The sequence below is a fragment of the Camelina sativa genome, chromosome 5, assembly GCF_000633955.1.
Source record: "Camelina sativa cultivar DH55 chromosome 5, Cs, whole genome shotgun sequence".
NCBI lineage: Eukaryota > Viridiplantae > Streptophyta > Magnoliopsida > Brassicales > Brassicaceae > Camelina > Camelina sativa.
This window is the reverse complement of record NC_025689.1, coordinates 11,623,471-11,637,986: the sequence shown is the minus strand read 5'-3', so window position 1 is coordinate 11,637,986 and position 14,516 is coordinate 11,623,471. Positions and strand designations below refer to the sequence as shown.

Here is a 14,516-nt window from a genome sequence, read left to right as displayed (position 1 = left end):
AAATTGGGAGGAGGCATATCCGGAAAATCACAGAAGTAGCCCAGAAGGAGAGAGGCGGTTGAGAGCTTAGACGGGAGGCGGAAGCCGACGGGTTGGGAGAGGAAGGGTCTCCATAGGCTCATCGAGGAGATCTCAGCCCCAGAAACTGACTGAAGAGCGAGAGCAGAAGGGCAAACCCCGGAGAAGTATCCGAAGAACCCACAACACCAATAGGCGAGCGGAGGTGAAAGGCCACCAGAGGCGAGAGGAGGAGACAACTCACGACGGAAATAACGCCGGAGAAGACACCGCAAGTGCGGTTTAGACGAGATCTTGGAACGAGACGGACTTGGATTTGACGGGAGAACAACGGAGCAGCAAGACGAGGACAAGGTCCGACGCCGGCAAGCTGAAGCTATACCGGCGCCGGAGAGCGGAGGCTCTTTCGTAGATCTGAAAATGACGGCTAGGGCGAACGCTACCGAAGAGAGAGAAGAGAGAGAATATTGTTTTGATCTTTAAGAAACACATTTCCTACAGGTACCAGGGATACATTAGCAAAAGTTTGTGGACTAAAAAGATAACAGGTAAACACAATAAACTATTTACCTTTTATTCCTTGATTACTCTTGTTTCCTGTTGGATAGATTGATTCTTCAATAGAAACCGTATTTAACTTAGCCAAATCTGTGAAAACCCTTGCATAAACCCCTTTAAGATTGATAGTATAGTTTTTTTCTCTTGAATAGTATTAGAATTCTCATGAATAACCACGCCTTCTCTGGTTTTAGATGAACATTTCCTCTTTCTCTCTTCACTTTCATGATCAACTCCATTGCCTGACAAATCTCTCTTCTTCTTCATTCTTCACTCTCTAATTTGTTTTACTAATAATCTCATTAAAACAAAGTTGATAGAAGTTCTTTTCCAATGATGTTGTTTAATGTTTTAATAATATCTATATACAAATCCGTAATTTAAGCCCTAATTTTCTTTGATTGAATTAATACTGAAAATATATCTCAAACGCAGTTGAAGTATTTGCCGATTTTCGTTGTCTTGTTACAGATTTGTTTGCAAATATATTTTTCAGTTTATACAAACATGGTATACTATTTATGTGCAAGATTAGTTGTGTAGATATTACTGTTCTATTGCATAGATTTTCAAGTAATTCTATTTTTAATTTATTTCTATACTTATACATAAGAATATAAATCTATACTTATACATAAAAATATATATATTATAAAGATTTTATGTTTAGAGTAATCTAGGTCAGGATTAATTATCTTAAACTATTAACATAAAATACTATCCACGGAAATTCTTTCTTACTAATTATATTAAATGGTACGCTAAATTCTTTTAGATATAGAGTCAAACAATTTGATGTAACTTTCTACTGCTATCACGTTCTTAAAAATGTTTGAAACCAAAATAATCTTCGAAAAATAAGCTTCATGAAAACAAAATATATTAATTTGTAAGGCAAACGATAACAAAGGGGAAACCAAGTAGCAGAAATTATTATGGAGAGATTCCAAACCATAGAATCAATTATTTCATACTTAAAAAGGAAATTGAAACTGCAAAGTCAAAGCTTAAACAAACAGTAACTGTGACCATGTCACTTCTTCTCGCCAGCAGCCCCCTTGCTTCCTCCATCCTTCCCAGGAACAGCCTTCTTTGCCGCAGCCAAAAGCTCAGCCTTTGTGAGCTTCTCCTTTTTGATGTTAACAACGTTGATGTGGTCCAAACAAAGTTTCTTAGTAGCTGAAGATGTTTCGACAGGAAGTTCTGGATGAACACTTGATCTCTTTGAAGAAGGAGTTGTAGACTCAGAAACATCTTCACTACTTGTAAGCAACAGGCTTGCCTAATAACAGAATAAAAAATTTATATTACAGTTTTAGAAAATCTCGTGATAAAAGATCATAGAATACGATTCAAGTTTAATTTTAGGGTTGGCAGTAACATACCTGATCACCGGTGCTATCATCAGGTGGATTATCTCCACAATTGGAGAGGTCAGTCACATCATCATCGAGAACTCCATCTTTAGAAAGCACTTTTGAAACCTTGTAGGTATCATAGTCATTCCACAAGTTGTCATGTTGAATATTGACCAGGAATTTAAAGGTTTTTCCAACCAAACTTTTGATGGCCGATGGCAAATTTTCTGGATCTTCCATCTGTAATAGTTTAGATTACTACTCTAGTATATATATTTCATGTCAATGGATTTGAAATCTTACTTTCTCAAATAAGGTTACCTCATCAAAAGGTCCATCAATAAGATTATTGGCTGGACAGCCAACAATCTCAGCAGCTGGGCTATCAAAAATAAACAGTTTCATCTCTCATGTTTCGTCCATGACATTGACATGTGTCTTGTACCTAAACATATGACAACATTTTTAACATAGTGATAATTAATTTAAAAGTAGGTGTATAAGTAGTTCAGTTGTATTACCTAGCTAACACATTGATCACTTGTCGATCGCAAGTCTCACAATACCATTTCGGTTTGCCTACCAAGGCAGCACTTCCAGCTGTGTTTGGCTTCACCTTAGTCACCTTCTTGTTACACTTTTTACATGCTATGTAATACCACGCCCAATCACAGTCGATAGCATAAATAGTACAGACCAGTTTCACCCTACCAACCTATGCCATTATCGAAAACTCTTATTTTCACGGGTTATAACATATGATAAAGCGCAATTTCTGTGAGTTTTACATGAGGGTTTTATAGGAATACCTCGTGGGCTTCTAGGATTTCTTTGATTGTCCTACTCGGAAACTGTTGGTAGAACTCTCTGTTGTTGGCCAACTGTAGTTCACGATTTGGATTGCCCTCAAGGATAGTGAGAGCAAGTCCATCATTTGGCAACCTACATTAAGAATTTCAATAATCAAATAGTATTCTATGCCTTCGTGACAAATATAAAAAACATTTCCATCTCATTAATACTTACTTTCCCATGAACTCTATAACCTCAACGTAGTCTGGATTAATAATAAGTTGAGACGCATGGAACGCATTTGAGATAGTCCTCACATCTATGAAGGCGTGGCTAACAAAAGCAAAATTTAATCTTGGAATATATTATATCCAACAGTTTCATAAACCAGCAAATACTCACCATTATAGAGTCTGATATTTGCAAATCTAAGAAGACAAATCACCCTGTGCACATCAACTTCTTGGCAAGCAGCATAGATTTGATCAGCAAATGATGCCCACAAAGTACATGTTATCCTCACATCACTATAATTTGAAACAAACTATTATTAGTTTAAATGTAAAAATCAATCAACTATAAGCCGCGAGGTTTAAGAGTCGCTAATACGCATGCTAAGTACCTCTCATCCCTGAGTTCAAAGTCAATCTTGTGTGTGGGCTTGTTATTGACATCTATCGTCTGCATCTCACCAACATTAACCACTTGACCAATAATATCTGGTTAAAGAGGATCAAAATTTAGTTATTACCATTGAATAAATGGAGCGAGTTAGGAGCTAGATTGATTTTTACCTATTAGGAAGTTTGGATTCAGGTTTCCAGATAAGACGGAGTCAAATCGGCTGAGAGATAGGTACGGATCATCAGATATAGACTCGATCCTATCCACTACTGTTTGAGCCATGAAAGTCATCTTGTATCGATGACTGGTTGGTTTGAATTGGCCGGAGGGAAAACTTAAACCAAAATTTTCAATGGATCTCCATTGTCCAGCAGTGAGCCTGTTCTCGAACCGGCATATTAGATCTTTTTTGCACGAAACATGGATTTTGTCCCCTGTAAATGACCCGCAAATAAATTAGGAATATGTATATGGTTATTATATGTGTACATATTAGAAAAGTATATGATCTTTATACTTACTTGGACATCAGCGAGTACCATGTCAAAGGTTTCACCAAATTGTGTGGTGTATGTTTTCCATGTATGCAGGACCCTAACCTTCACCTTCCACGAAGTCTTGAAAGGTTTGATGTCGCGGAGGAAAGCGTAGGAAGCAGCCATTGTGAGGTTTGTGTTTGAAACTTTGTTCTCGAGAAATATTGAGTGTGAGATAATTTAGTTTATGCGTTTGTTGACGATATTTATAGGTGAATGGGTAGATTGCATGTATAAAGCATAAAATCTTAGATACGTTTAAGATCAAGGTTTATTTGGTTGTTAGGTTTGATATAAGGGGGAAGTTTAGATTATGCAATACTAACATTTAGGGATTTTTGGAGATTAAGATGCTATAATTTTTGAATGATTGATTGAGCGAATATCTTTTATTAGCGATGATAAAGCCGTGATTGTTGTGGTTTGAAACTGACGAAGATCCTCAGAAATTATGAAACAGTTTGAAAAATATATTTTCGTAATGGGCTTTTTTGTTTTCGTTTGCAGGCTTTTTTGGGAGGAATTTTGTTATGTACGCCCGGTCCAAAATAACTACAAAGTCGGGTTTCTGGAAAAAGACGCGGATCCTCATCCAAGCGGGTCGGGTAATCTTTTTTATGTATAAGCCGAAGAATTTGCCCTTTTTAATTTTTAGAAACGTTTTAGTTTTGCCATAATTGAGTGGCAATTTGAGTAAATATAAGGAGGATTTCGGACATTTATCCAAACGTACTCCTCTTTTAATTATATAGAGATTGGCAAAGCTAACACAAATCAATGATTTCACACAAGTTGATGTCAGTTAATCACAATTACTTGTGTAATAGTTAAATCTTGCTAACTATTAGTAGTAAAAGTTAAATGATATTTAAAAGAAAAATACTCTGCATGATTTTGTACAAAGCGAGTCAATATTAATTGTCTTTGTTTTGTTACGTTACATTCTTTATTTAACTTCAAAACAACATGTATAATGTTTAATGAAAGATATTTTTTGAATGAGAAACTTTCCATTAGCTTTTTTTTTTTTTTCAACATCAACTATTCATTAACCAAGAAATTACATTCAAATCAAAGTTACTTAACATTCCACTCTAAAGAATTGGACCAAATGCAATGAATCGGTCAAATAAAACTCTGAATCACTAGCGGATCCAACGCTACCTAATCTGAGAAATATTGTATTTTTCTATCACAGACAGATAACACACCACAATTCGGTGTGCTAACTTTCCATTAGCTTTTAATTAGGATGTAGATTTTTTATTTGGCTGTGTATATAAAAACTAATATTTTTAAAGCAAAAACGCGAGTCAATAAAAAATCTTTGATTGGAAAAACGACAAAACCTCCACTATGTCTTTGGTGGCTGCGTCTCATACCGTCCCATATATTCTAGTCAAACTAATTTTGTAGACTTGAAGAAATTAGAAACCCACAAAATTTGGGATGTGGGTTTGAGTATTATATATATTATTTTGTAGACTTGTAGTAGACGTAGTGGAAGTGCAACTGTATAATTAAAAAATTCAGAAAATATATAATATATCTAAAGAAATACTTTGTAAGAAGTTGATCATCTGAATGGCAGTTTTCTTGCCAAGGATTGTTTAATAGGTTAAACATCAGTATCAAAACAAGTTATTAGGACTAAGATATATGTTAATCTTCTATTTCCTATATTTACGTGGGTACAAAGTTATCTCCTAGTTAGGCAACTACGATTGTATAGATACTTGTTTCTTCTATTGAATATACACACAGATTTGCACATTACTTTTTCTTATTTGCTATCGAATCTATAACCTAATTTTTTTTTAACAAGCCGCCGCCGCTGTTGTTTTTACACAACCGCCGCCACCGCACAAGAACTCTTTTTCTTTTCTTGCCGCCGCTGTTCTTTGTTCTACAGTCGCCGCAACATGTCTATTACCCCTCAAAACCCTTCCACACAGGTAGCTGTTGCAGCACCACCTTCTCCGTACCAGCTAAGTCCTTCTGACAATCCAGGAGCTTTTATATCCTCTATTATTTTGCAAGAGGATAATTATGTTGAGTGGGTTACGGAATTGCAGAACTCTCTTTAAGCAAAGCATAAGCTCGGTTTTATAGATGGATCTACTCCAAAACCGACTTCTGAACCTGATCTCAGCATGTGGCGTGCGGCCAATTCCATGATCGTGGGTTGGATCAGGACCTCTATTGATCCTAAGCTTCGTTCCACTGTTTCTTTCATTGCCGAGGCGTCAACCTTGTGGGAGAGTCTTCGGTCTCGTTTCTCTGTTGGTAATTAATGGAGTTCGCAAGCAAGTTCTCAAAGATGAGATTGCGGAGTGCAAACAAAACGGACAATCAGTGTTGGAATATTATGGCCGTTTGTCCAAACTATGGGAGGAGCTGCAGCACTATAAAACGGGTTGAGTGTACCTGTGCTGCCGCACCAGATATTGCCAAGGAACGTGAAGATGACCGTGTTCACCAATTCCTCTTCGGTCTTGATCTTCCCCGGTTCAGCAACATCTGTTCTACAATCACCGGTGAAGATCCCAAGCCTCCACTCACTCAAGTTTATTCTCGTGTCATCCGTGAGGAACAAAATCTCAATGTTGCACGGTCCAAAGAAACAACTAAAACAGAGGCGATTGGGTTCACGGTGAAAACAAAGGTTCCACCACAAGCGGTTGCCGTCTCTGCTCCTCGCTTCCGTGATCGCTCAACTCTCTCGTGTACTCATTGTCGTCGTCAGGGACACGATGTCTCTGAATGTTTTCAACTCCGGGTATCTGGAGTGGTTCTTTGAACAAAAAGGCAGACCTCTTTCCGACAACAACCAACCATCTCGGTTTGTTCAACGTGGTGGTCGTCCAACAAGGGGGTCTGGTCGCGGAAGAGGTCGTGTCAACGCGGCTCGTGTGGTCTCTCCGTCCGACTTTGGAAATACTCAAATCATGCAGCTAATCAACCTTCTCGAAGCTCAACGCTCCAATACCTCTTCCGAAAAACTGTCTGGTAAAACTCACTTAACCGATGTAGTCTTAGATACTGGCTCCTCTCACCACATGACTGGTGATCTTTCTATTTTGGTGAATGTGTTTGACATTATTCCTTCACCGGTTACTAAACCTGATGGGCAAGCCTCTCGTGCCACTAACTGTGGTTCTCTTCCATTAAGCTCAGCCTACCTTCTGACTGATGTGTTGTTTGTTCCGGATTATAATTGCACTTTAATCTCCGTCTCCAAACTTTTGAAGCAAACTGGCTCCATTGATATATTTACTGACACATTGTGCTTCTTGCAGGACCGTTTTTCGAGGCCTTTGATTGGAGCAGGTAGAGCTTGAGGGAGTGTACTATTTTATGGGACTCTTGGCGTCATGGTCTCCCAAATTATCGGTTCATCATCTTTCATCGAGTGCTTTGTGGCATCGCAGACTTGGCCATCCTTCTCTTGATGTTTTAGTTTCTTTATCTGAGTGTGTTCCATCTCCTAGAAATGTTGGAGATATCAAAAGTTGTGACATTTGTTTTCGTTCTAAACAAATAAAAGATGTTTTTCATTATAGTAGTAATAAAGCTTTTGATTGCTTTTCACTTGTTCATTGCGACGTATGGGGTCCTTATCGCACTCCTTCTACGAATGGTGCTACTTATTTTCTTACTCTTGTTGATGATTATTCACGGGCCGTCCAGACTTATCTCATGACTCCAAATCTGAGGTTCCTCAGCTCATATGTAATTTTTGTGCAATGTCCACACGACAATTTGGCAAACTGGTCAAATCGTTTCGCACCGATAATGGGACATAATTCATGTGTCTTACGTCTTATTTTCAAGAACAGGGTATCTTCCATCAGACTTCTTGCGTAGATACTCCTCAACAAAACGGTCGCGTTGAACACAAACACCGTCATATCCTTAATGTTGTGCGTGCATGTCTTTTCCAAAGTCATATGCCAGTAAAGTTTTGGGGCGAAAGTGTCCTTACTGCGACGCATTTGATAAACCGAACACCATCGTCTATCTTGAAGAACAAGACTCCGTACGAGTTGTTGTTTGGCCAGCACCCGTCGTATTCTATGATACGAATGTTCGGTTGTTTATGCTACGCGCATCTACGCTCCCGCGATAAAGACAAGTTTGGTCCTCGTAGCCGGAAATGTGTTTTTGTTGGGTATCCCTATGGGAAAAAGGGGTGGCGCCTATTTGATCTTGCCTCCAAAAAAAATTTCGTTTGTAGAGATGTACGGTTTGAAGAAGAAATTTTTCCTTTCATGCATGTCGAGTCTCCTCATTCGTTACCCGTACCACAACCTGTTGTTGTTGATGATGACTGGGTCACACCTTCTACTTTACCGTCCGGTGCAGTTGTTCCTCCAAACTTATCTCGGTCCGACCTCAGTTCGACACCGGATGTTCCACCCACAGAGGAACCCACTACGCCTACTACACCGTCACCTTTGGTTCTGTCTCCGCCTACGGTTACGGTTCTTCTTAAAGATTTTGTTGTCCCTCCTGTACACTCTTCCTCTCACGCTATTGCCACTGATCTCTCCGACTTACTGTCCTCGTCTACGGTCTCGGGTACGGTTCTTTATCATATCACTAAGTTTTTGTCTAATGCGGGTTTCTCTGCGAACCACATTGCTTTTATGGCTACGGGTTTAGACAGTAACAAGCCAAAACATTTCAAGGATGCAATAAAGATCAAAGAATGGTGTGAAGCAATGCGGAAAGAAATTGATGCATTGGAGGCACCGACTTGCCACCAGGAAAGAAAGCAATCAACAGTAAATGGATTTACAAGTTAAAATTTTGAGCTGATGGTTCTCTCGAACGACACAAAGCGCGACTCGTTGCTATGGGTAATCATCAAAAAGAAGGTGTTGATTTTAAAGAAACATTTGTCCCGGTGGCAAAGATGGCTACGGTACGGTCTCTTCTCGGTGTTGCCGCTGCCAAAGACTGGGAGGTCCACCAAATGGATGTCCATAATGCTTTTTTCCATGGTGATCTCAAGGAAGAGGTTTACATGAAGCTCCCTCCAGGTTTTCAGTCGTCTGATCCACACAAAGTGTGTCGTCTCCGTAAGTCGTTGTATGGTCTTAAGTAGGCACCACGGTGTTGGTTCTCAAAGCTCTCCACTGCTCTTCACAAATTTGGTTTTAAGCAAAGTTACCAAGACTACTCATTGTTCTCTTTCATCCGTGGGCCGATGGTGATTCACATCCTTGTCTATGTGGATGATTTTGTTATTGCCGGGAATAATCTAGAAGCTATTGATCAGTTCAAAGGTCAGCTCAGCCAGTGTTTTCACATGAAAGATCTTGGTAAGCTGAAGTATTTTTGCGCATTGAGGTCTCTCGTGGCAAATGACGGATTTTGTTTGTCCCAGCGGAAGTACACCCTCAATATCATTCATGAGGCTGGTCTGTTGGGTACCAAACCAGCTCCAACACCAATGGAAATTAATCACCAGCTTGGATCGGTCAAGAGTCCTTTGTATGCTGATCCCAAACAGTATCGTCGTTTGGTCGGTCGATTCATTTATTTAACTATCACATGATCTGATTTGAGCTACCCTGTTCACATCCTATCTCAGTTCATGAAGACTCCACTTGTAGCTCATTGGGAAGCTGCACTTTGCCTTGTTCGTTATCTCAAGGGCACTCCTGATCAAGGCATTCTTCTCCGCTCCGATAGACTCTTGACTCTAACGGCTTATTGCGACTCTGACCTTTCTGCCTGTCCGCGCACTCGCTGCTCCCTGTCCGCTTATGTTATTTATTTGGGTGATTCCCCCATTTCTTGGAAGACCAAGAAACAAGATACTGTCTCAAGTTCCTCTGCTGAAGCCGAATACCATGCCATGGCTTACACTCTTAAGGAGATAAAGTGGTTAAAAGGACTCATGGAGGATCTAGGAGTGGCACCATCATCTCTGATTCCTCTGCATTGTGATAGTCAGGCAGCCATCCACATTGCTGCTAATCCTGTTTTCCACGAACGCACCAAACATATCAAACGTGACTGTCATCAAGTCCGCGATGCTGTACAAGATAAGTTGATTACTACCGTTCATATATCCACTCATGACCAAGTTGCTGATCTCTTAACCAAGGCTTTGCCTGCTCCTCAGTTTCAACGGCTTATGTCCACGTTAGGTGTTCGAGATTTCGTCCCACCAACGTGAGGGGAGGTATTAGGACTTAGATATATGTTAATCTTCTATTTCCTATATTTACGTGGGTACAAAGTTATCTCCTAATTAGGCAACTAGGATTGTATAAATACCTGTTTCTTCTATTGAATATACACATAAATTTGCATATTATTTTCTCTTATTTCACAAGTCCCATATATTTTTTTATTAGAATATTCTAGTCAAACTAGTTTGGGATGAAAAATTTTGCCGGTTCAATTAGAAACCCACAAAATTTTACGTCACCTAGCTGGCATAGTCCATTAGATCCAATGAAAAAGCAAACAATGGCTTTCTCCATTTTTAGCATATTGTCATGTTGTTATTAATGGAGTGTGGATCCATCTATAGTTTAACGCAGCGCCGTGCCTCCTCGGCTCCTCTAATAGAAGAGAATTCCCAAAGCAAGAAAATTGAAAGATTACGTCGAATTCTTTATAAATAGTGTAAGACTAGTGATATATAGACTAATGATATATAGACTAGTGATATATAGACTACAAGAATTTAAAATAGTGTTGTTGCAAAAATATTTTTGAAATGATTGTATTCGTTAGATTATGCAACAAATTCTATCAAGATCATGATCTAACAAGATAACTAAATTCCTGAATTGGTCTTGTTTGTGTATCAATACGTACAAATCGATACTTTTCTAAATTTGATATTGTATATGAATGAAAACGCTTACGGGTTTGATTGGTAACCTTCAACCGTCTTGTTTGCAAATGAACCGCCATGAAGGTTACCAATCAACATGGCGATTGGAAGAAGCGGTTGGAATAGGTGGTTGGAGAAGATGGTTGAAGAGAGTGGTTGGAAAGGGAAAAACGGGCGGTTGCCAACTGCCCCAAAAACAAGGCGGTTCGTTTGCAAATGAGGCGGTTGGATTTTTAATAAAATTATTTAAAATTTTAAAAAATAATATTCATATATATTATTTTCTATAGAAATTTATAAAAATAGAAATAATTTTTTTTGAAAGGTTTTCATATTTTAATTTATTTTATATTATTTTCTATAATAACTTGTTTACTATTCAACCGCTTGTTACCAATCAAAATTATTATTTAACCATTCACTTTAACTTAACCACTTTTTCTTTCATCTTTTCTAACTGACTTCTTTTTAACCATTTTCTTTAAAACCGCTGAAATTTTTTCAACCATCTCGTTTAAATGGTGTTACCAATCGGACCCTACTAGGATCATACATCTTTCAACTAAAAGTATTTTGCATTTGCTAGGTTATGAATCTCATATATAATTTAAAACAAAGTTTTTGTAAACCAAATATATATTTCACATACAGTAGTTAAAACCAATTATTAATAAAATTACTTAACATTAAATTCATTTTTTACAAAACAGTATATGAAAATACATATATATATATATAACCGGAAATCCCTTAAATCATATATAAATTTTGTATTTATAAGTTTCGTTATATCAATACTGTTGCGTTTAGTATAATTGAAGATCCCTCTACTGATTAATAGTCAGTGTATGTACCTTTCGTTAAACTATATCCACATTCCATTGATACAACCCCTCCAAATTTAGAAGCTTTAAGGAGAGGATGTGAAAGTTGGCTAAGATGAAAAGCAGACTCCAAGTTTGTTGACATATGGAAGGAGAAATCGTGCCACATATTCGATTGTTGGCTTCGTAAGAACTACGCCTACGTTGTTTACCTATGTTGAACAAAACTGAGTTACAAACATCCTACTTAATATGTCACTACTTAATTAGTAGGTATCTTTCCTATAATTGACTATGCTTAGTTTGAATGTTTCCCAAAAAAAAAAAAAAAGATTAACCTACAAGAATGTTCAGCTTGCCATCATACATCTTTGAGACGGTTTGCATAAGTGTTTCCCTCTTGGAATGAGAGGATACATCACAGATTGAACCGCTCACTTGAAACCCTTTCTTTTCCCATTCTCTTAAACTTTGATTGAGGAGTTTTTTAGATATATCACATACATAGATTCTAGCTCCAAGTGCAGCTAGCTCCTCTACTATAGCATGCCTACATCAGTCCACAAAAAAATGCTATACATATAAAAACATAAATGCATAAAACAATGGGTCAAAAACATGATACATATAGATATAGCTAGAGAGTAGAAAGACGAACCCAATTGCGCTGCCTCCACCAGTTACAAGAGCGTTCATACCTCGAATACTCCATCTTTGATCCATTTTTGTTTGCTGTGACCTGTGAGTATCAATGGCTAGAGATACCACATAATATATAGAGACAAATCTATACTAATAAAAGTTGAAGCTATAAGCTCCTAATACTGTCCACATGGGATTTTAAACCACCAATAGGAATTAGACATATCACTAATTAACATTTTTGCTTAAGGTGTCCACATAGTATTAAAAACAATTAATAGAAATTAGACAATTCATTTATTAACATTTTTGAAAATATAGTAGTTTTCTGTATTATCAAGTTGTTTTAGAAAATGGAAAAATTTAAATCTATGAAAATAAAAGACATATATATATATAACGTCCCATATTGGCTAGAAAAGTTTTAGACAATGGTTCAACACCATTATAAATAAGACTAATATGCTTTCAACAACGAATAAACAGAAAAGCTTGATTGATTTATCAAGCGACTAATTCTAAAAATTTATCGGTTTAATCTGATGTTTTATTTGAGCAAATAAAAGCATTAAAAGTTTCTAAATATTAGTATAACATTTAAAATTTTAAAAAGTTTAAATATTATAAATATTGAAACTTTTAAAAGTTCTTAGCTTTTACAAAATTTTAAAAATGAACAGGAAGCTTGATTTATCAGGCATCCAAATTTAAAAGTTTAATTCGGTTTATTTTGGTTCTTTATTCTAGAGAATTTAAACTTTAAATATTATAAATATTGAAACCTTTAAAAGTGAAGCTTGATTTATCAGGCATCCAAATTTAAAAGTTTAATTTGGTTTATTTTGGTTATTTATTTTAGAGAATTTAAAATTTTTAATATTTAAACGATAATAAAATTTCCAACAATTTAAATTACATATACAACTGATTTCCTGTTCTTTATTATAGACAATAATAAAATTTCTAACAATTTATAACAAAAAGTAAGTTGTGTAGTACTTCCAAAACAAAAAGGTTTTGAATGATTATTCAGTGATAGAAAATGAGAAAGCAGACGAGGACGAGGAAGAATAAAAGTATAATGAAAAAGCGGACGGAAGTTATGTGGTAATTTAAAACAAAATGTTCTCAATAATTATCCAGTGGAAGAAAGCGGAAAATCAGACAAGAAAAAAAAGAACAAGAGTATAACGAAAAAACAACGGTGAAAATAACGATTACAACTACCATGCAAAATTGAAATGAAGATGATGAGAAAGAATATAAAGAGTAAATGAAAAAAACACAAAGACATAAGTGGTGGTTCACGATTCTTTTGATCAAATTTTCTTAACTTAAGATTTTCTTATTAAAATTATTATCTAAATAATTACATAAAATTTTTAGAAGTTAATATTTTATAATTGTCAACAATTATATATAATTTCATCTAAATATATTAAATAAACCCACGTGTAGCGTGGATTCAAAACTTAGTTAGATAAAATACTAGTAGCAAATGACCTTTCGGAGAGTGAAGACATGACGCAGCAACTAAAGAAAAATGCCAGTGACTTAATTAAATAAAAAGAAATTAAATTGAAAGTAGTTAAAACACAATTTGCTAAAGAAAATATCAAGCAAACAGATTTTTTAGAATAGATATTTCAATATTCTAATTTTTCTTTTCATTTAAATGTTTCAGAATATATGAATTTATTTTCTGTGTTGTATTATTATTTAGTAAATGTCAAATTTTATTTCTATTTCCACTTTCTCGACTTTGAACGCACAAACTCTAATTTCCATTCAGCTAGTTAATCACATGTCTATATAACAAAATATTATACTACGAAAAAAGTTACATGTCATATAATAGTGAAATAAATATACACGCAAATTTCCAATGAAATTACTTCAAAGCTATTAGAATATCTTGTCATATTAATAATTAACTTACGAGACAAAATTTTTTTTTACTTAATTTAGATTTTTTTTTTAATCTCTGCAAGTACCATAAGATTTACTATAATAAACTAATTTATTTTAATAAAAATTTAATTATGTCACGCTTATAAAATTACTTCAAATTTATTGTTAAAAATTTGATAAACCAAAAAACCTTATTTTTAATCTCTGCAAGTATCCTAAGATTTACTCTAATAAACTAATATATTTTAATAAAAACTTAATTATGTCACGCTTATTAAAATTTTTTTATTAAACATAAATTTGTAAATATATCATTTTCTACTTATTTAATCTTCGATTTTCCTAAATAAAAATCATAGATATTCGTTGACAAAAAAAAAAAAAAAAAAAATCA

The 14,516-nt window shown here is 35.8% G+C and overlaps 1 protein-coding gene and 1 long non-coding RNA gene across 2 annotated transcripts; both read left to right on the top strand.

Annotated features, from left to right (window-relative positions):
• On the top strand, nucleotides 112-4,632 carry LOC104786575. The gene is made up of 3 exons (XR_767547.2): nucleotides 112-566; nucleotides 3,941-4,018; nucleotides 4,394-4,632. It is a non-coding gene; the product is annotated as an uncharacterized LOC104786575 (long non-coding RNA).
• On the top strand, nucleotides 8,745-10,076 carry LOC109132839 (uncharacterized mitochondrial protein AtMg00810-like). Its single transcript, XM_019245267.1, has 3 exons — nucleotides 8,745-8,957; nucleotides 9,021-9,416; nucleotides 9,486-10,076. Exons 1-3 carry the CDS (start codon nucleotides 8,745-8,747, stop codon nucleotides 10,074-10,076), a joined length of 1,200 nt encoding a protein of 399 aa, XP_019100812.1.

Coding starts and splice junctions, on each gene's coding strand:
- LOC109132839 (XM_019245267.1), top strand. CDS start 8,745: ATGGGTAATCATCAAAAAGAAGGTGTTGATTTTAAAGAAACATTTGTC. Junction 8,958..9,020: donor AGTCGTCTGATCCACACAAA/GTGTGTCGTCTC, acceptor TGGTTCTCAAAG/CTCTCCACTGCTCTTCACAA. Junction 9,417..9,485: donor CCAAACAGTATCGTCGTTTG/GTCGGTCGATTC, acceptor ATCCTATCTCAG/TTCATGAAGACTCCACTTGT.